Source organism: Leptonychotes weddellii, chromosome 5 (assembly GCF_054177405.1).
Source record: "Leptonychotes weddellii isolate Sample4059 chromosome 5, ASM5417740v2, whole genome shotgun sequence".
NCBI lineage: Eukaryota > Metazoa > Chordata > Mammalia > Carnivora > Phocidae > Leptonychotes > Leptonychotes weddellii.
In genome coordinates, this window is record NC_138373.1 from 72,861,788 (window position 1) to 72,883,674 (window position 21,887).

The following is a 21,887-nucleotide window of genomic DNA, read 5'->3' on the forward strand; positions in this document are numbered from 1 at the left end:
AAAAAAAAAAAAAAAAAGAAAGGTTTTGCTTGATAGGGTTGTTGGCCCTGTCAGGCATTGAAAATGCTTAAAATGTATGTATATTAAATGCCACGTAGTTAAAAATATTTAAGGAAATGTAAATTTTTATTTTTAAAAAGGGGAAGTCTAGCATAATGTTTAAGAGCATGGCCTCTGGAACCAGATTATGTAGGTCAAGGGTCAGCAAACTATGGCCTGTTGCCTGTTTCTGTACAGTCTGTAAGCTAAGGCATTTTTAAATGGTCAAAAAAGATCAAAATAATTCTTTTGTGATGTGTGAAAATTACATAAAATTCAAATTTCAGTGTCCATAAAAAATGTTATTGGAACCATGCTTGTTTGTTTGTGTATTATCTTTGGCTGCTTTCATGCTACAAGAGCAGAGCTGAGTGGTTGTGACAGAGATTGTGTGACCTGAAAAGATAATATTTACTGTTTGGCTCTTCACAGATAAAGCTGGATGACCCTGGCATAGGTTCCAATCACAGCTTCGCTACTTATTAGTATGAGCTTGGGCTAGTCATTTAACCTCTCTGTGCCTCAGTTTTCTCTTCTGCAAAATGCGCAGAATTATTGTTGCTATTATGAAGTTATTGTGAGGGACACCTGGGTGGCTCAGTTGGTTAAGAGTCGGCCTTCGGCTCAGTCATGATCCTGGGGTCCTGGGATCCATTCCTGTATCGGGCTCCTTGCTCAGCGGGGAGCCTGCTTCTCCCTCTGCCTCTGTCTGCCGCTCTGCCTACTTGTGCTCTCTCTCTCTCTCTCGCTGACAAATAAATAAAATCTCTATGAAGTTATTATGAGGATGAAATAAATTGATATTTGAAAAATGCTTAGAACAATGCCTGGCATACAGTAAATATAGTCTATATCTAAACACTGGAGAACTTTAACCTGTTAAACTTGAGTTAATCATTAGTTAAAAGAATAAGAATTTGGGGCACCTGGGTGGTTCAGTCAGTTAAGCGTCTGCCTTCGGCTCAGGTCATGATCTCAGGTTCCTGGGATCGAGTCCCGCATCGGGCTCCCTGCTCAGCGGGGAGTCTGCCTCTCCCTCTCCCTCTGCCCTTCTCTCTGCTTATGCTCTCTCTCTCTGTCTCTCTCTCTCAAATAAATAAATAAATCTTAAAAAAAAAGAATAAGTAGAATTAAACATTAAAGTATGAAATGAAATTTTCATTTTATAAAACTTACTACTTTTATGAATAGAATAAAAATTTAAAGTTGAACCTAGTATTTTAAATCTAGAACGTCAGAAACACCCAAATGGCTTTATAAGTCCTTTCTTAGCCCCCGAGTCCCTCTTGGACTTGTAAGCCAGGTCCTGGGCAGAATTCTATGGCCTGGGAGACAAAGCTCTCTGGGACTTATAAATAGGGCTTCTTTGAGACTGGGAGGCAGTGTTTCATATCGGGTAGGTATTTGGAGTTATGTCTGGATTGAATTTTGATTTCCTAGCTGTGTGATTTTGGGTAAGTCTCATCTGCAAAGTGGGGTTGGCAATATCTATTTCATAGGGGGTATTATGAAGAATAAAAGCACTACAGCCCATAAAGTGTTTAGTGCAATGCCTGGGTTTTAGTAAGCATCAAATAAGCATCAGTTATGATCATTATCATCATCTCCTAGGAGGCGGGCACACACTGAGTTATTGATAATCAGTTACTAAACTCCTAGCACAGCAGGTGGCTATGTGTGTGGTATGGTTTGAGTGGTACTGGGAAGTCCCTTCTGGTTGCCTTGATTTTCTAAAATTCTACCATATCATATGCTTTCAGTTAAACATTCCCCTCGCCAGGGATCCTTTACACTTTACAGAGCGTCCCTTCCTCCTCGGGATGGTTTAGTTTATTAGGTACCAGTTATTTTCTTTACAGTGGCAACCTGAGAACAGTGAACATGCAAGGACTGGGATTTGTGTTCTCCAGGGAAAAGGGGTCGGGGACGGGGGTTCTGAAAGATGGTGAAAAGGTAAGGAAAAGGAGAAATTCTGCACAATCTCCAGGTTTGCCCTGCCATTCTGTTCCCCTGAGGTGTCAGAGCAGCTTCATTACTTTCCCAGGGAAGAGTTTACAGAGCCAAGCCTCTGTGGTCCCCTGGGGCCGACACCCTTGCAATCTGCCGGACAACCAGGAAACAAGCCTGGCCCAGGGCGCCACCTGCTGTCTATCTGTCTCCTCTCCTGCACCCTGGGCTGGGATGGTGCTTTGGTCCTTTTGGTACTAACCCATCCTTGCTCAATTACCAGCAGCCCTGAGCCCCGTTCTGCCCTTCTTTGTGGCACCAGGACTCCCTTGGTCTTGGAGCTAGGTGAGATACAAGGGTTTATTTCCTGGTGACCTTGAAGTTTGACGTCAGAGCCAATACTGTGGCAGATGGTGGGACCCGAGGCTTATTCCGTGATTAAAAGTCATTTCTTGGATCATATCTGTGTTTCCCAGTCTGGAGCAGTGGGAATACGGCCACCATGGTGACCTTGACCACGGGTGGAGGAAGGAGGGGAGAGGAGTGATTCACTGTGCATCTTCCCTGTGTGATACCAGCCTGAGGACTCAGGATGCGTTGGACCCTATTTTAGTCTCCGGAATTTGTCATCATCCAGTGCTATCTTCCCCACTACGCAGAAGTGGAGAGGGATTGGGGGCAGGCCTCTGTCTCCAAGGAGACTGTGATGATGTCCCACTAGGGGCAATTTGGAAGTGGACATACTTAGAGGGCTGAGGAACGCCTCGGATTTGACCCCTGCAACTCCCGTGTTAGGGCCTTTCTCTTACCCGCTTTGGGGCTTAGGAAGACTAGCCAGCCCCTTTTTAGAAGGGGAAACTGAGGCCCAGAAAGGGCAGGGAATCCCCTTGGGTCACAATGTGCCGCCAGGAAGAGTCAGGATGGGCTGAATCCAGGATTACGCTCCCTTGGCTTTCCTTCAAAGCTCAGGAAGCCCCTCCTAGCTCCATTCTCCTTTGAGCTTTCCATCAAACCTGTCCTAGCGCCGGTGACCCTTTTGAACGCCCTCAGCGTCGCTGCTCCGAGACTTCCCCTTTAAGGCGCTCTTCCCCTTTAAGATTCACGGCGTCTTAAGGCCCCGCCCCTACAAACTGCTTTCCGCAGGGCAGCGACTGCGGCGCGGCCGCCACGGCCCCTTTAAGATCGAGCCCCGCCCCTGGCTTCCCGCCCCCTCCTTTCCCCTCCCCCTTCAGCCCGCACCAGGTGCCCCGCGGGTCGTGCGGTGCGGCGCGCGACGGTGAGCGCAGGGTCCCGAGGGGGCGCGAGGACGCGTTCCCTGTCTTCCCCCGTCCTGGCCTGGTCCTCGCGGGTCCCGGGGGCGGAGCTGGAGCTGCGACTGGGGCGGGGGAAATGGGTGGTCCGGAGCTCAGGAGGGGTGGGCCGGGACACGCCGAATGCGGGGGAGGGGCTCAGGTGACTTACGGGGAAGGAATGGCTCCCCGCGGAGCTGGCCGGACGACGGGGGGGTCTGGGGGACTGGGCTTACGTTTTGGCGGCGTTCCCACTCTTCCTTACCCGTCCAATGCCCTGGTACAGCCCAATTGCGGAATTGTCCCCCTTAGTCCCCTGGGGTCCAGGCCCCTCTGTGGGGGGCGGCTGCCGGCCTATGCCGCCGCCTGAGACCTTAGTCGTGGAGGCCGCTGGAGAGGCCCAGGCTGAAAGCGGTGGCCTTTGAGGGGGGCGGCAGGAGGGCACCGGCCCCCTCTCGGACTCCTGGCAGAGGTGGGGGCCATAGCAAAAGGCACAGGGGTGGAGGGTGGCGAGTGGCTAACAACCTGGGACAGACGTCTGCCCGTCTCCCCCCAGACACCGCTGAGTTGTGGGTTGGGGAAGGATCTGGCAGCGGGACCTCAGTTCCAAACCTTCTCTGCCTGTCAGTGAGCTGGCGGTCACCATGGCAATGCGGGAGCTGGTGGAGGCCGAATGCGGGGGTGCCAACCCGCTCATGAAGCTGGCCGGGCACTTCACCCAGGACAAGGCCCTTCGGCAGGAGGGGTTGAGGTCTGGCCCTTGGCCCCCAGGAACCCCAGCCTCTGAGGTGGTGAGTGTTCTTGAGGTAGAAAACTCAAGTGCTGGCATGGGATGGAGGGGCCAGATGAACACTGGGATAACTGCATTTTCTGTTGTGTTGCAGATAATAGTAGTTATCACTTAATGAGTGTTTACTTAACACTGTACTAAGCATTGTACATCTTTATACAGGTGACGGCAGTCATTTTGTAGGTGAAGAAACGGGCTCAGAGAAATTTTGTGACTTGCCCAAGGTCACTCTAAATGCTAGAGCTGGAATTTGAACTCAGATTAACTGAGTTGTGTTTGTGGACTTCATTACTGTACCATTTTGCTTCCCTTTCTTTTCTTAGGTCTCTAAGCCTTTGGGAGTAGCCTCTGAAGATGAGGTAAACATGCCAGTCTCTTCTGCCTCATTTTTCTTTTGTTGTGTTTTTACTTTAAACTTGGCTCATCTGTATTTCACTCTTCGGACCTTCCTGACCAAATGAGATTTGCCTTATTTCTTCTCCTGCTTGTTTTTAGAAATCTATTCTTTGAGTATTTCCAAATCTGTAGTTTCTGTGTTTCCCTTTCCTCGTGTTTGATGTTAGTGTCTCCCGTTCATGGGCTCTATCTCTTGTTGAGTTCATTTCATCATCTTTCTCCTGGCAGTTGGTGGCTGAATTTCTTCAGGACCAGAATGCACCACTTGTATCCCGTGCCCCTCAGACCTTCAAGATGGATGACCTCCTGGCAGAGATGCAGGAGATTGAACAGTCAAACTTCCGCCAGGCACCCCAGAGAGGTGGGTCCAGAGTCTGGTGGGAGGGCAGATCACCATTTTCTGTGCAGATAGGACCAAGGGGGTTCCATATTTGGATGCTGCTGGCATTAGGGAATTGAGATGCAGAAGGAGACAAAAGGGACAAAGTGTTTTCATGTGCACTCTGGGTTCCTGAGGCATGATAGAATGATATGCATTTCTTTTTTTTCTTAGTTCTCTCTCTTTCTTTTAAGCTCCTGGTGTGGCAGATTTGGCCTTGTCTGAGAACTGGGCCCAGGAGTTTCTTGCAGCTGGAGATGCTGTAGATGTAACTCAGGATTATAATGAGACAGACTGGTCCCAGGAATTCATCTCTGAAGTTACAGGTGAGGCTTGTCGTGGGTAAACCTAAAGTGGTTCATATGGGGCAAAGTTCTATTCTGTTCCCCCAGTTCATCTTAGGATATAGAGCGATTTCAGCTTCTATAACTTTTCTGGACTCTTGACTCATTTCTCTAGGGCACTGAACCTGATTTCCCTTAGGTGATAATAGGGAGTTATTGAAACTTAATGTGAAAGAGGGGACTGGGTTTGAACTGGGTAGGAGATTTTGGAGATTATATCTATGTATCTTTTTATATCTCTACTTAAAGAGAGAATGTAAGAGAGGATGAGGAGAGAGAACACGAGGAGTTAGGTACTCTTTTGTTATCTGGAACTTTACTGCTGTAGTTTGGTGGTGAGGATCCACGGATTGGATGCATGGCAGTGTTGCTCGGGAAGAAATACTAAGCATAGCCAGTGGGATTCTGGCATTAAGTGCTCTTGAACAGGGACGCCTGGGTGGCTCAGGCGGTTAAGTGTCTGCCTTTGGCTCAGGTTGTGATCCCAGGGTCCTGGGATCGAGTCACACATCAGGCTCCTTGCCAGCAGAGAGCCTGCTTTTCCCTGTGCCTGCCGCTCCCCCTGCTTGTGCTCTCTCTCTCTCTGAGAAATAAATAAATACAATCTTAAAAAAATAAAAGTCCTCTTGAAGAGAGTTCGGGCCTTGGAAAATGGAATTGTGTTCAAGGGCTTGAAGTATGAGGTCTTAGAGGGCAAAGACCGTATCCTGATGATAATAATAAATATTCATAATAATAGTCAATGTGTACTTACTATGTTCTAGGCTTTGTATTAAGTGCTTTCAGTGTATTATCTGTTTAATCCCCATGAAAATTCTTGAGGTAGCTACTGTTTTTATTCCCAGCATATAGATAAGAAAACAGGCTTTAAGATTAAGTGATTTGCCCAAGGTGATACAGTTTTGTAAGTGGTGGAGTTGGGATTTGACTCTGGGTTTGAATGATTCCAGACCCTGTGGGCTGAACCACGGTGCTCAGGCCTGCACCCGAAGCTCTTCAGGGTCCCAGCCTAGTTCTCCGTCTTTGAGAGTGTCCATGCTCATCCTGTCCTTTGGGATTGATTCTTCTCCCCCAAGCCTGTCTGATTAGGGGCATGGGGGAAGGACATTCTCTTCAGCTTTCCTCTTCCTCATTGCTTCCAAAGAAAAGCACTTGTTAGCTTTTTTCCAATTTAAGAAATTAAGAATAACAAGAGATACAAATGGACAGAGTTACAAAGATTCTAGACTCTCAGGGCATCCCCATCGTCATAGTTCTTGAACATTCCTGAGATCATTAATGGCACCTAATTGTTTTCTTCCGCCATTGTTTTTATTCTCTAAAAATAGGGCTTTCCGTCTCTAGGAAAAAAACCCCAAATCTAACAACTAAAACTCATCTTTAATAAAAGCTGTTGATCTCTTTTATCATGACTACCTTTCCCACCCATAAGTTGGAGTTTAAGGTAGAATAATAGATATTCTTGGTTTCATTAATAGTACTTTGCACTTTATAATCTTCATTTGGTCTTCACAGTTACACTTACCTTGTAGGTATTCCTTCCCCATTTTATAGATAAGGAAACTGAGATTTGGAAGGGTTAAATACTTTGTTCAAAGTCACTCAGTAACAGATGACATTCGGACTCCTGTCTTTCTGACTCTAGGCTCCATACTTAGAGCCATTACGCTGTCATTGAGAATCTTCTTCAGGGAACTGCCTCAAGTGAAAATCTGAGTTGTAACAAACACCCTCCACCAGACAAACTCAGTTTTTCATACAAACCTTAGACTTAAATGCGATCTCCTTATCGTAGAGAGACGACTTTTGTAATGTGTGGGCATCTGTCATTTTTGGGAACTCAGAAAAAAAAAAGTCATTGCTACTATAAGCATTGAGATTGATGAGATTTTTGTTATAATTACCAGAATTGCTTGCAATCAGTGAAATCTTCCTTAACCTGTAAATGAAAAACAACTTTAGAAAAATATGTTGGACCTCTCTTACTTGTTAAGTCCTCTTTGGGAGATTTCTTCTGTTTTATACATTCTTTTGGGACTGTGCCTGCTTCATGGAGGCAGGGAGATGGAGAGCTGGAAAGGGAAATTGAGCTATTTGGGGTCTGCCTTCATAAAAATGCCAATTGCAGTAGTTATTGCTTTGTATGGACCTTCAGTATTTATTGAATTGAGATCTGGGAGAAAGCTAAAGGAAATTAATTTTCTGATCATTCATTTTTTATTATCCTCATAATGTTTGTGGTTGATATTATATTGATGATACAGGTTACCTATTGCTTTATGGATAAGTAGACTTCAAGATAAAAGGAGGTTATATTTGAATCTTTATTATCTTCAAATCCCTGTTGTTAGGATTCTAGACTCAAGTTTAAAAGGAGACTTGACGGTTCATTTTTTTTCTTGTTTTAATGTTTTATTTGGAAATAATTATAGTTTCACTGGAAGTTGCCAAAAAATGTAGAGGAAAGTTCTGTGTATCTTTTACTGTTTTCCCTAGTGGTAATATTTTGCATAACTGTTAGTTTATGTACAGTATCAAAGTCAGGCAATTGCCATTGGTACAGTCCACAGAGTTTATTAAATTGTAGCAGTTTTACATGCCTTTGTGTGTGTTTATGGTTTTATACCACTTTATCATGTGTGTAGATTTGTGTAACTACCACCACAATCGAGTTACAGAATTATTCCATCACCACTTGAAGCTCATTTTTGAGTCTGCTGTATTTCTTGATGCAGTCCACCCCCGACCCCTGCCCCTAAGTCTCCTGGGCCAAATAATTCTACATCTTGTGCTGTAGGGATGAAATACGTCTTTAAGGGGTTTTGAATTTAGACAGCCTCAGCTAACATGGTGTGTGAGGTTCCTGTGGTAATCTTAAGAGAGAAAGCTGCACTTTCCTCGGAAAGGCGGTAGGCAGCAGTAGCAGATGATAAGTGGCAATAGATCTCCCCCAATGGCAGCAGAAGAGGCTGTGGAAGAAAACGAGTAACCATCTCATTGCGATGTTTTCTACTTTCGGTATGGGTTTGCTGTGAGCAGACAGTAATGATAATAATAACTAACATTTGTTACTCTGTGCTTTATGTATGCATTATCTCACTTGGTCTTTGCAAGAATCCCTACGAGGTAGCTATTATTATCTCTATTCTATAGATAAGGAAAGGGAAACTTATTGGTTAAGTACCTTGCACAGTGAATAAGTGGTGTTGTTGGGATTTGAGTGCCCGGTAGGCTGATCTGGAACCTACATTCTTTACCATTGGGCTATTTAGCAAACTGAGAAACCTTTATGTTAGGTAAGGGTGGGAAATTCTGAGTTTTTGACTTTGGAGCTTGGGCTAGATGTGCCAAGGAACACACAATGAGAAACTAAGTAAGACAACATTCTGAATTGGATATTTGGTATCTAGGTTGTTGGTTCTAACTCTACTAATTTATGTGACCCGGGATAGCCCCTTCCCGTCTGTAGGTCTTAATTGTTTCAATCTCAGGTACCCAAGTGGATCTGATTTTCTGTAAGAATTTCTCAAAAAATAGCGTGAAGGCCAAATAGAATTCTTTTGGTCATTTCATTTTGACTCCTTTGTCGGAGCAGGTTCCCAATGCCAGAAAATTGAGGTTTGTGGTTAATATGGCCAAATACCAGATTTCAGATATTTGAGGATGAGTTTTCTCACCTCTGGGATTTTTGTCTAATCTGCCTCATGTCTCTTTTAAAGTCCAGATGCTTTGTATTTTTTCCATTGTTTCTTGTCCTTGAAAGGAGCATTTCACAGAAACAGTATTCCCTATAATCTGAGGAGCACTTGTGGCCAGAGTATGCTTCTGCAAAATCCTCTAGTTGAAAGGAAGGAGTGACTGGAGAGTAAGGAGGAGGGGTGGCTAGTTTTCAACAGAACGGGGCAAAGGGACCAGGAGGCATTGTAATGTCTACTTAAGTATTAAGTATCTCCTTACTAGGTCTCCACTCTTGAGCCAACAGTCTAGTTGGGGCAAAGGAAAGAGAAATGTTGTCTATAAGAACTAGTGAGGGAATCTGTGTAAAAATATTGAGAGTCCTTGAAGTTAAGGGATTGTATGATCAAAAAAAATCATCAACTACATCTTTTATTATATTAGTAATTTTTATTATTTATAATTAGGTGTATTTTGAGAGTCTGGGGATCCTTTTTTTTTTTTTTTTCAGATTTTGACATTACTTTCTCAGATGTTGTGTTTACTTTGTTGAAATTGTTCAGGCAAAGTCTTGGTAAATAGAATAGACAGTTCTGTTACATATTTAATACTAAGGGGATGAATCTGCCTTCTCATGTTAAAAGCAATGACAGATCTTTAAACTGGGGACAAAGATAGGATGACCACTTCAGTGTTGATGTGGAAAGGTATGGATGCAGAGCAGAAGGAAAGCATACTGCAGGCTCCTGCCTTCTCTGTGTTTACTCATTCTTTAGGGCACCTTTGAACAATGTCTTAATGCTTTTGTTTTGTTTTAGTTTGGGTTTGTTTCCGGCCCCAAAATAGTACAGGACAAAGCCCTGGAGGTTGAGAAAGGGTTTGGCGCCCTCATTCCATCTGTTGCCTTGGTATGTTTATTATGATGTTGCAGTGGCGCCCTTTGTCACTAGAGCTTCTGAGACAATTTCTAGAATTACACTTAAAAACGTAGTCCTCAAAATGAATCAAAAGTGACAAGTCAGACTAGTGTTTCTTCCTGGGATGGGGGGGCGGTCTGAGGGAGCCTGTGAGAGAGCTATAAACCTTCTGTGTCTTGATCGGGGTGGTGGTGATCTGAGTGTATTCATGTGTAGGAGTTAATAAAGCAGTACATTTATGTTTGGTACACTGTATGTACTTTCATGTTTGCATGTTACAGCTCAGCTAAAAAAATAGAACAGACATCCAGTGAGAGGAGTGGACCAATGTATTTTTAAATTCTAGCCCAGCATTCTGTTCTCAGATTCTCTAGGTAGTTATATTAAGATGAAATATGAGGCTTGTTTTCTTGGGAGAGGGTGAACTCTGTCAATGGAGAACGGACCAGAGGTTTGGTTAAGGAGCAGGGCCTCTTCTGTTCTCCCTTAGCTCCTTACCAGTTGTCTGCAGTACCTTTGCGGAAGTTGGAGGCCCTAAGTGCCTGCTATTTCTTATTGAAGTCTCTGGCACTTCAAGCAAAAGGGTTTGGTCTATACTCCTTTCCTGAGTCTCCTCATTTGTTCTCGTTTCCAGCTCCGTAAGCTTCCACCCCAGGCCCCTTGGAAGTGGGTTGCATATTGAGAATTCAGTAGTGTTTTCTTTTGACCAGGAGTCTCTGAGGGATTCAGTAGGATCTGCTCTGCTTTGGCTTGGGTACGAGGGTCAGTTGAGTATGTGTCATACTCTTCCTTTCCCTGATCCCTCACTGAGCCCTGTGTGATTTCTCCACCTCTGCACCTTGCAGATCCTTTGTCTGTGTCCCCTGCCCGCTGGGCTGAGGAATATTTGGAACAGTCAGAGGAGAAGCTGTGGCTGGGAGAGCCTGAGGGAACAGCAGCCACGGATCGCTGGTGAGTCCAGCTACTTCTTCCTGGATGGATCCCTGTGAAAGGAGTACTAGATAGTTTTCCCAGCCTCCCTCACCTCCTCCATCTACATTCTCAAACCCGCTTGCAGTCCCCTCATTTTCTATGTTAAGGTTCCCACTTGTATTATTACCCCTAGAAATTTGTCTCAGATACAATTGAGTTAAGAATCCTAAGTGTCCTAATCAGAAGTTCCTAACTTTACCGTATGCACCCCCTCCCTCTTTACTTTGGAGGCTGCTACTGTATTCCTTCTCTCTACAAACAGGTGCTTGGGAATGGGAAGGATAAAAGAATGTAGCTAGTGCTTTGCCACTTCTGCCCAAGTGTCCTTTTTTAATGTAAATTGGAATTGTAGGTCCTCATGAGAGAGTAGAGTCGTGTCACCACCCCCCCCACCACCACCAACTCTGATTGCCATGGGCTGGGAGTAGGGAATAGTGTGGGAAGGTGGTGGCACACTAGTGGGTGGAGCTAGTTTGTCCTTACCTGTTCCAGGTACGATGAGTATCATCCTGAGGAGGATCTGCAGCACACAGCCAGTGACTTTGTGGCCAAGGTGGATGACCCCAAATTGGCTAACTCTGAGGTGAGCCACATCCCACTGCTGCTTTGCCCAGCAGAGCTGGTCTTGGAAATCAAGAGTCTAGCTTCTCTTACCCCAGTTTAAAGAGAAGGAAATAAGATCCGAAGTCTGTTCCTTCCTGTCTGGAGAACAGAGACTTAGGATCCTGCTTCTTCCTTCCAACATTCTTTCTCTCATTTCCTTGCATACTAACCCTTTCGCTTTTCTGTGTCTTCTCAAATCTTTAAGGCCAGAAATCCCTTTCTTTTTGCTCTCGACGTTTTTCAGGGTCTTTAGCAAATCTTGTCTGCAGCTAGAGATGGTCAGGGGGAGGGGTAAGTGCAGGCTTCTCTTGGGCATGGTTGAGAGTGCACACCTGGAAGTCCTCTCCCAAGTGGCCTATGTGTGTCTCTGTGCCCCAGTTCCTGAAATTCGTGCGGCAGATTGGCGAGGGGCAGGTGTCCCTGGAGTCCGGTGCAGGGTCGGGCCGAGCTCAGGCAGAACAGTGGGCAGCAGAGTTTATACAGCAGCAGGTAGGACATTGTCACTTCCCAGTCCCACTTCAGAGCTGGCTGGTGCCCCAGGCCTTGGGTTCAGTGTTCAGTGGTCCCAGATGGGGAAGGGATTTTATTGCCAGCTTGTCTTGGTAGCATCCAGGTCCTGAGTGGGTGGGAAAGAGATTCTGAGACTGTTCTCAGAAGTGTCCAGGTTGCTGGTGTTTAGTGGGTGTTCAGTCAGTAGAAAGTTGGCAGTGGTATGACCATCCTTCTTTGTCACAGGGTACATCAGAGGCCTGGGTTGACCAGTTCACAAGACCAGGAAACACAGCTGCCCTTGATACGGAGTTTGAACGAGCCAAGTCAGCTATAGAGGTGAGAGTAGGTAGCACAGGAGACACCTCAAGGGAACACACTCCATTGGAGAGTTGGTGTTGGAACATCACAGATGATGAACATTGTATGCCATAGTGTTCCTGGACCCTCTGTGTCAGAACTGCTGGGGGTAGGGTGGGTAACTACCAAAAATGCAAATCCCAGGACATCACCTTCCACTGCAGAATCAGAATCTGGGGGTAGGATCTAGGAATCTGCATTTAAAAAAGCTCTTCAGGGGCTCTTGGACCCTTTGAAATTTAAGATTTACTGCCTTAAGGGGTCCATCTGAGTGGCGCTGAGGGTGGGGTGGGGCGGTCATGATGGATCTCCTTTTTCTACCTGCCTTCCCTTCCTTACAGTCTGATGTCGATTTCTGGGACAAGTTGCAGGCAGAGTTGGAGGAGATGGCGAAACGGGACGCTGAGGCTCACCCCTGGCTTTCTGACTATGATGACCTCACGTCTGCTTCCTACGATAAGGTAAGAACTCGGTTCTCAGATGGCAGGGTTTCCTTGTTTTGTTGTTTCTCCTCTAATCCTGAATTTGAAGGGTACTTACTTTCAAGTAATGACTTCTTTGAGCCCCTTTCTATGAAAGGAAGTCTGAATCATTCCCTTGTCCCACTGTTCTTCAGTAATTGAAGGTATGCCTTATTCTTAGGACATGCAGATTAATAATAATAGACTGTCCTTGTCAAATAACGATAAGATGGTGACATAATACCTGTGACATAGATTTGCACATGATGCATTCAGAACACAGATGAAGGAGCTCTGCTTTGGAGGTTGATTTGAGAACATTTTTGAGGAGATCGGTAACTCCTAGAGAGTGGTAATTGGTAGACTATCTCTCTGTCTCCATATCTTAATATCTATTTACTTTTTTTAACTCACAAATTTATTTTAAATTTGGATCTGTTTCTCTAAGTACTGACCACTTGTGCCAATTTAGGGTGTTTGCAAAGAATTACATTAAAGTGTTAGGAAAATTTCCCAATAGTCATTGGTCAAAGATGATCTAATTTTGTATATAGCATAGACTTTGAAGCATATGCTATTTCAGAGGTATCACTGTAGAAAAAAATCTACTTGGAAGTTGTAGGGTATTTAGGGATGTGGTTAATAATTGAGCTTCTGAGTTGAAGCATCAGGTGGAAGGGAGAGAATTGTTGGGTTTTGAAAGAAGCAAAACAGGAATTGGGGAGGTGAGTAGCGATACCTCTTCTCAGCTCAGATCTGGTTGGGAAAGGTTTCTGGGGCTAAAACCAGCACCTGAGATGTAAAGCAGGATGCTGGAGGTAGATCTTGACATCAGGGAGCTGTGTGTGCAAAGATAAGGAAGAGTAAAGTTCAAGAAAACTTTGAAAAAGTCTAGCATTTGAAAGCCAATGAGAAACTTAGTACTGGGAAAAATAGGATTTTGTTTACTATTGCAATCTGATTTTTTATGAATTATCCTATTACATGTAATAGAAAACAGCTTACTTGATCCTGCCCTGTGTTTTGCCATAATAAGAGTTTCTTCTGTAGAATTCTGAGGAGGAAGAACTCAAGGAAATACCTGGAGATAATACATTTATTAATTTGTATTAGCAATTTGGTAAGTTGCATAGGTTCTATCAACTTACAAATGGCAAATTATAAATTTTAGATGAAAATTTCTGTGCTTTTGATAAATATAGACATAGCACTGATTTTATATGAGTAGCATTTTTTACTCTTATGTTAATGACTTGTTAGGTGGAATAAAATTTTTTTGAATAAAGTTTTTTTTAAATTTTATTTTATTATGTTAATCACCATACATTACATCATTAGTTTTTGATGTAGTGTTCCATGATTCATAATTTGCGTATAACACCCAGTGCTCCATGCAATACATGCCCTCTTTAATACCCATCAGCAAGCTAACCCATCCCCCCACCCCCTCCCCTCTAGAACCCTCAGTTTGTTTCTCATGGTTCATCTCCCTTGAATAAAGTTTTTAATTCAAAACTTAATGTTTTTAGATTCTTGAACCCTATTTGATATCATTGATACCTTGAGATATTGCAGATTTAGAACTAGAAATATTTGTATTAATGTTCCACAGAAATGTGCTATACTTTGTTGCTCACTAATAATGAACAATACAGATTTTATCTGGTTTTGTGCTAACTATTACTGAATTATATGTCAATAGTGCTTTTTTTGTTTTTAAATGTGAATCTGACCCTGATTGTCCTATAAATTCATGGGTCTCTGAAAACGCTATTTTTTACTGGATGGTCCTTAAATTTTCAAGACAACTTAACATGTGTAGCTCAAGCAGATAGTGTATCCTTTTAGCATAAAGGAGAAGTTTCTGTGATGGGCAGACTCTTAGTAGTGATCCTGTTTTTGCTGTGTGATCCTGTGAGATTTTGGAGTAGACCAGACAGTGGATCACACCTAATGACCGGCTCAGATGAGACTTTTTAGGTTGCAACAGCGATCATAAGCTCGTGCCCCATTCTTTGGTGGGCTGTTGAAGCTTCCTCCAGCATATTCTTGTTCCTATTTCTGCAGGTACTCTGATTGTGAAAAATTCCTCTCTGATCAGCAATTGATAAAACAGCAAGGAGGCTAGACAGCACAGAAGAGAGGGCACTTAGAGAACATTGTGATTGCAACCTGATGGCCTTGATGTGTTACATTGTCTTTTCAGGATAATACCCATTTTATGAAGAGTATTTTATGCTTTTTGGTAATAAGACTTGGGTGAATATTCTCATTTGATGCTCTCAGTAGCTCTGAGAGGCAGGAATTAATTTCATTAGGAAATTGTGTTACGGATGACAGTGATCTCTCTTTCCTACAGGGTGGCTTAAAACATGGATTGATAATAGATAGTAGTTGAGATTGAATGCGGGGGGATTTATTTTCTGGAAACTGATAGTCTAGGGTAGGGGTCAGCAAACTATGGCCCGCAGGTAAATCTGGCCTGCCACCTGTTTTTGCCTGGCCTGTGAACTGATAGTGGTTTTAACATTTTTAAATGGTTGAAAAAAAAAGAAAAGTACTGTGACATGTGCAAATTATATAAAATTCAAGTTTCAGTGTCCATAAATAAAGTTTTATTGGAACACAGTCATACTTATTTGCTTACCTATCTGTGGTTCCTTTCTCTCTCCAAAGGTGGAGGTGAGTAGTTGTGACAAAATATTTATTTATTTATTATCTGGCCCTTTACAGAAAAGGCTTGCTGATTCCTGGTCTAGGGTCATTTTCTATCTTCTAAGTTTTCATATTGTACAGAGATATCCCAGGCACCTTACCTATTCTCAACATGAATATACTTTTAATACATTTATTTTTAATCCATCTCCTATTATATGTCTTGCTTTTTAGACTTCCATTGTAATTATCTAATTTCTGTTCATCACAGATAATTTATATCTGATGACTTATCATGGTTTAGAACTTGGCTGGTTAGATTTAAGTGTTTCCAGTTTTTTAGCAGTTCCACAGTAATAATGAAAAAGGGCCTCGCTCATGTCTGTATTATGTGTGGTTTCATTCTTATGTGTCCTTAGCTCTATTTAGAAGGGCTCTGCCTGGTATTTTGCATCTTGTTTTCATTCTGGTATATTGTTTGTGTTGGTAACCATTTATTCCCCAAAAAGAACATTTTATTTGCTTGTCCTAGTGACTCCCATTTTACCTTATTACCTCTTTGCCTAACATGAAATAGCAGTAGGCAAAGCTTTGCACGTAGCATCATAATTCTTTCCTTAAATGAGAAATCCTCAGCGAGAAGAGAATGGTGTTTTTCTGAAACATATTCTGCCATCAGGATTTTGGGATCTAGCTTTCATTTACTATCAGATAGAGATTAATATTAGTAACTTTTAAGAGTGCAATTAGGGAACAACTAAGATTTTCAAAGTGCTTCAACACATGTTATCCAGTCAATGCACACAGTGATTCTGTGAGCTAGGTAAGAGTGGCATCTGAGTGGTAGGGCCTCTGACTCCAAATGGCATTTCCATTATTCGTTTTCACACTGTTGTAGAAAAATAAGTGCCCTTTGAATAGCTAAGGAGAGCTTATCTCATAAGATAAGATCTCATAAGATCTGCTTATCTTAAGCAGATCCTGTAAGAAATGTGTTCCGTCCAGTGGTGAGAATCAAGGATGTGGAAATACAGGCCTTTAAGGACTTCCTAAGATTAGCTTATTCCCAGCATAGATCAGAGTTTGTAGACTTGCTTAGCTTTTCAGGAGATAGCAGCATGAGCATGATACTGAATGGATTTACTGTAGTCACAGATGATCTCCTTTCTAATATGGAAAACTTGCCAGCGTTTAATTCAGATACCTTTTTGGAGGTCTTCAACTTCTCCACCTCTGTCTTGGTTGTCATCTCCCATTCCTGCTGCTTTGACTGTGATGGCTCTTTCTTAGACAGGTTTTCACTTGGCTTCCTTTCCTTCTAGGGGTACCAGTTTGAGGAGGAGAACCCCCTGCGTGACCACCCCCAGCCTTATGAGGAGGGGCTCCGGCGACTTCAGGAGGGGGACCTGCCAAATGCTGTGCTGCTCTTTGAGGCAGCTGTGCAGCAGGATCCTAAGCACATGGAAGTGAGTGACTCATTACTCTGACTTCATATTAGAGACGGCTTCCATCAGTTTTGAGGGAAGCCCCACAGAGTAGTGCAGATAGATTAGGGCCTGGGTGATGGCCTGGGGTGGGGGAGTAAGAGTGAGATGGTGAGTGGAAGAAGCCAGAGGAAGGGAGGTTGGAAAGGTGAAGGCAGGAGTAATGGAATCTGACACCTTCTCTCTAGGCTTGGCAGTATCTGGGTACCACCCAAGCAGAGAATGAACAAGAACTATTAGCCATCAGTGCACTGCGGAAGTGAGTACATGAAAGGTGGGGTGAGGTGGTTCCCGGGCTCTCTAAATAGCCTTTAGAATGATAGGATTCCAAACCCAGATCCTTGTCTTCTTTCTGATCACTAGCAAGAGTGTTTTCTTGTGGTGAAGCTCTTAAGGTTTGGAGTGAATTGGAGATATCTGGTTCCATTCCTCATCAGCTTTTAATTTTATATGTGGGACCCTCACTGATTCCTTGGCTGCTAAAACATTCCCCTTCTCATATCTGTAATTTTTTTCAGTAACTTCCATGTAGAGGATTCCTCTGTATCTTTAATCTGAGGGATTTGGCAGGTGAGGCCGTTGTGACTCTGCATTCCATACCAGCTCTGCCCACCTCTGTCCAAACAGGTGTCTGGAGCTAAAGCCTGATAACCGGACGGCACTGATGGCGCTGGCTGTGAGCTTCACCAATGAGTCCCTGCAGCGACAGGCCTGTGAAACCCTGCGAGACTGGCTGCGCTACACACCGGCCTATGCCCATCTGGTCACGCGCGGTGAAGAAGGGGCTGGGGGGCCAGGACAGGGCCCCAGCAAGCGCATCCTGGGGTCTCTGTTGTCTGAGTGAGTGAAGGATTCCTGGTAACCTGAGTTGCAGTAGGCAGAGGGCCTTGATTTTGGAAGCTTGGATGGATTGAGACTCAAGGACCTCAGAGTGGGATGGGAAACCCAGGATGCATGTGAAGGAGGTCTGCATTCTATGGTGCAGTGCTGGGATGAAATAGAAAAAACACGTTTCTAAAGTGAAATTTGAGAGTAGGAGGATGACTGATAGATTGATGGATCTTGGGGATATGAGTGACTAATTAAGGATTTGTTTTGGAAGGGTAGGAATATAGACACATCCATCCACCTATTTTTGCATTTTTTTTCTTTCCTATTTATGCAGCTCCCTATTTCTTGAAGTGAAAGAGCTCTTCCTGGCTGCTGTACGCCTGGACCCCACATCCATTGACCCGGATGTGCAGTGTGGCTTGGGAGTCCTTTTCAACCTGAGCGGGGAGTATGACAAGGCGGTGGACTGTTTCACAGCTGCCCTCAGCGTTCGTCCCAATGTGAGCCTCAGGGGAGGAACAGAAATAGGACGTGATTGCATCTTATTGAAGGATCATTTGTTGGGACCTTCGGGGTCCTGGGAGCTTCCGTTCCATATACTGATTGCCTTGGGAGAATTGGGCAAAGAAGGCTGGGAGTACAGGGTCACCTGGACTGGACGGCGGGGAGTCTGCATGACACGAGAGCAGTTACACTGTGTCACGCAATGAACAGCTGAGGAGAAAGGAAGGGATAGTAACATGTATTAGCTCAACAGAGTGGTGACCTGGGGAGGAATGGGTGGAATTGGATCGGAGCCTGGCTCTTGTCTCTAACCCTTCTTCATCTCTGTTCCAGGACTATTTGCTGTGGAATAAGCTAGGGGCCACCCTGGCCAACGGAAACCAGAGTGAAGAAGCAGTAGCTGCGTACCGTCGGGCCCTCGAGCTACAGCCTGGCTATATACGGTCCCGCTATAACTTGGGCATCAGCTGCATCAATCTTGGAGCTCACCGGTGAGAGCGTCTATTGAGTAATTAACGAATGAACTCTTTCTCCCTGCCTTTGACCCTAGCTCCTCATTCTCTGATCCTCTCTTTGACTAACTGGCCCCAGCTATCTCCCCATGCCAGCTGACCTGCCTCCTTCCAGTAATGTTCTGCTCACCAGCTCTCATTCTTCTTCCCAACAGGGAGGCTGTGGAGCACTTTTTGGAGGCCCTGAACATGCAGAGGAAAAGCCGAGGCCCTCGGGGTGAAGGGGGCGCCATGTCGGAGAATATCTGGAGCACCCTGCGTTTGGCATTGTCCATGTTAGGCCAGAGTGATGCCTATGGGGCAGCCGATGCCCGGGATCTGCCCACCCTCCTAGCTATGTTTGGCCTGCCCCAGTGACAGTGGGATGGGCTGCCCTGTGAGTGTCTGCTTGGAGGGGTCCCTGCTCTGGATGTGACTCCCTCTCCCCAAATGGGCCTACTAAGGGGGTGGGCTGATGACCACAAGCAGCGTGGCCTCTCAGGAGCTGCCTCAACATAGGGGTGGGTGGTCTGTGTTCTTCCTACATCACTGTAGGAAAATGAGCTGTGTTGTCTCTGAGTCCCTTGGTAATTCAAGGGTTGGACAGCCAGCTACAGATCTCTCTGCTCATCATGCCCTTTCTTGGTGCTGCTTTTTGGGTAGGACCCAAAGATATAGGGTAACTGTTGTCATCAGCTGCCATTTCTGATAGGGTCTACCACATTTGTAATGTCTGTCCTTCTCCCACTTACTGGGAACTGATGATAGTACAGCTTTCTTGGGCATTGTGTGTGGCAGGTTCTTCTAACGTGCACCTCTGTGATGACTGTGTCTGGGATGGGATGTTAGGAGTTGGCCTGTTGGGTTGAAATGTTGCTTTGGCTCAGCAGAGCTGAGTTTTGATAGGGGTCCTCATAGTTCTCTTGCTCCTGGACCCATCCTGGCTGTAGCTCAGAGTCTTTGGGTACAATGCTGCATGCGCTATTGCTGGCATCATTATTGAGGGGTCCTTAGGAGTTGCTGGGGTGGTTGTACAGAGTGCTTGTGTGGGGGGTAGGAGGATGGCATATTTGTGGAATGAACCTAGAAGGGACCAGATAGGGTCAGATTAAGGGCTCTGTTTTGGGGCCTTTGGTGGGAGGACAGAGCAGGTGGGCTGGGGGTGTGGTGAGTGCAGCCAGCCGTCCTCTTAGAAAGGCCTGCGAGTAGGAATTGAGTTAACTCTTCTAGAAAGTTGGTTCAGAAATGACAGTCTTGCCAAATTCCTAGCAAAGAGGCAGTTCAGTATTACCATAAGCCTTTTGTTGTACTTCTTGAAATGTTTCTAGGGGAAAGCATTGAAAAATCCCCTTCCCCCATATTACCTCCACAAAGTGAAGATTGAGGGAGCAGCTTGGATTCTTCTCAACTGTCCCGTGCATGGGGAGATACACCAACCCCCAGAAATGACTGCTAAGCCTCTTGCCTTGTCTTCAGTAGCTAATGATCAGAGAGATTTTTTTTAAACTACCATGGTCCCAAGGTTCCATCCTGAAATTTATTTTTCTTTGTATGAATATGTGTAAATGATTTAAAAATAAAACTGTATGAATAAAATTTGTATGAAGAATCAATGGAACTGACATGGGTGTGAGTTCTGTCAGGTGTGAAGTTGGGGTGTAGGAGGTGGGTTGGTGTTTGGAGGATTGGTATTTAACGGTTTTCCTCTTCTCTCTTCATTCTCACATTTGGTATATTGATTACCCATCCATCCATCCAGTAATATTGAGCACCTAATACATGACTGGGTCTGTGAATAAGATGGACAAGGTCCCTGTGTTCTTGGAACTTAAAGTTTAGCAGGAGAGACCACTGGTCAAAATCATGTATTTTTCATACTTGTGATAATACTGTAAAGGGAAATAATGGTGTGTGATATAATTGGTATTGTTTTCATTCTGAATTACGGTAGTTTTTCCAATGCTTGTGCTTTCTAAAAGTTTTCATCTGGCTCTCCCTGGTTTTATTAGGAACCGTATCAAGAGTCATATAAAGATGGGTATTGATCCCGGGGAATTTTTTTTTTTTTTTTTTAGAGAGAGAGTGCAAGCAGGAGGGAGGGGCGGAGGGAGAGGGAGAGAGAGAATCTTAAGCAGGCTCCACGCTCAGCATGGAGTCTGACGTGGGGCTTGATCTCGTAACCCTGAGATCATGACCTGAGCCGAAACCAAGAGTCGGATGCTTAGCCCACTGAGCCACCAGGTGCCCCTATCCTGGGGAAAAATTTTAAAATATAAACAAGTACTTATATTTGGAGATAAATGTCCATGGCCATGTTAGAATTGAATTAAAAAAAATGTCTAAAAGGGAATTAGTAAATTATCCAGATAGTGAAATATTTAGCTATTCCATTTATAGGACAATTTTTAATGACAATAAATGCTAACAATGAGAAAGAAAAGGTTGGCAAACTATTTACAGGTTGTCTCAAGAAAAACATGCAATGAAAAGAGACTAGGGAAATACCCCATTATGCTAAAAGTGTGATCATGAGTGATTTTTTTCTCCTGCTTTGTCATATTTCTCTGTAATTTTCAATTTTTCTTAGTGCATGGGTAATAGTTTCATAGAAAAACCCAACAAAACACCATGGGGGCGGGGGCGCCTGGGTGGCTCAGTCGTTAAGCGTCTGCCTTCGGCTCAGGTCATGATCCCAGGGTCCTGGGATCGAGCCCCGCATCGGGCTCCCTGCTCAGCGGGAAGCCTGCTTCTCCCTCTCCCACTCCCCCTGCTTGTGTTCCCTCTCTCACTGTGTCTCTGTCGAATAAATAAAATCTTCAAAAAAAAAAAAAAAAAACCACCATGGGGGCAAAGAGAGGGGCATCCGTTGTTGCCACCTGGGTGATCTTGGGACAGCTGTGTCCTAGGTTCTGAAGGGCAGGCAGGCAAAGCCACAGGCCTGGCTGTGGGTGAGGCAGGCTGAGGCAGCAATTCCTACAATGGCTCGAGAGTCGAGCTAACTTCTGGTTTCACTGAAGTCTCCAGGTTTACCTGCTTTGCCTGCCTTTGGTGGCATGAAGTTGTCCAAGAGGATGCTTTTCTTGCATGGCCAGGGCTAGGCAGCTCTTGAACCCAAATCAAATCCAGCTGATGGTTATTGAGCCCCTATCATGTGCCAGGTGCTGTTGGGCACCAGGGATACCATTCTCAAGGCAGACAAGGTCCCTGTTCTCATGGTTTACATATGAGTTGACTGAGAGACAGAATATACAAGTTAAAAAG

General features: G+C 44.5%; 1 protein-coding gene across 8 annotated transcripts in view; it reads left to right on the top strand.

Annotated features, from left to right (window-relative positions):
• Positions 1 to 20,239, top strand: part of PEX5 (peroxisomal biogenesis factor 5) — a 26,623-nt gene extending 6,384 nt beyond the window's left edge. Inside the window, exons 1-16 of one of the 8 annotated variants that reach the window (XM_081821148.1) lie at positions 3,116 to 3,262; positions 3,904 to 4,066; positions 4,389 to 4,424; positions 4,690 to 4,822; positions 5,035 to 5,166; positions 10,622 to 10,727; positions 11,241 to 11,331; positions 11,730 to 11,840; positions 12,087 to 12,179; positions 12,542 to 12,661; positions 16,639 to 16,782; positions 16,989 to 17,059; positions 17,428 to 17,640; positions 17,966 to 18,131; positions 18,469 to 18,626; positions 18,803 to 20,239. In XM_081821148.1, coding sequence (XP_081677274.1) covers positions 3,920 to 4,066; positions 4,389 to 4,424; positions 4,690 to 4,822; positions 5,035 to 5,166; positions 10,622 to 10,727; positions 11,241 to 11,331; positions 11,730 to 11,840; positions 12,087 to 12,179; positions 12,542 to 12,661; positions 16,639 to 16,782; positions 16,989 to 17,059; positions 17,428 to 17,640; positions 17,966 to 18,131; positions 18,469 to 18,626; positions 18,803 to 19,004 — 1,923 coding nt within the window. In that variant the 5' untranslated portion in view covers positions 3,116 to 3,262; positions 3,904 to 3,919 and the 3' untranslated portion in view covers positions 19,005 to 20,239. Of the gene's footprint in view, positions 1 to 3,115; positions 3,263 to 3,462; positions 3,556 to 3,724; positions 3,748 to 3,903; positions 4,067 to 4,388; positions 4,425 to 4,689; positions 4,823 to 5,034; positions 5,167 to 10,621; positions 10,728 to 11,240; positions 11,332 to 11,729; positions 11,841 to 12,086; positions 12,180 to 12,541; positions 12,662 to 16,638; positions 16,783 to 16,988; positions 17,060 to 17,427; positions 17,641 to 17,965; positions 18,132 to 18,468; positions 18,627 to 18,802 lie in introns of those variants that run through there. The other 7 variants (XM_081821144.1, XM_081821149.1, XM_081821142.1 and 4 more) reach the window with 7 other exon arrangements.
• Positions 20,240 to 21,887: the final 1,648 nt, after the last annotated feature.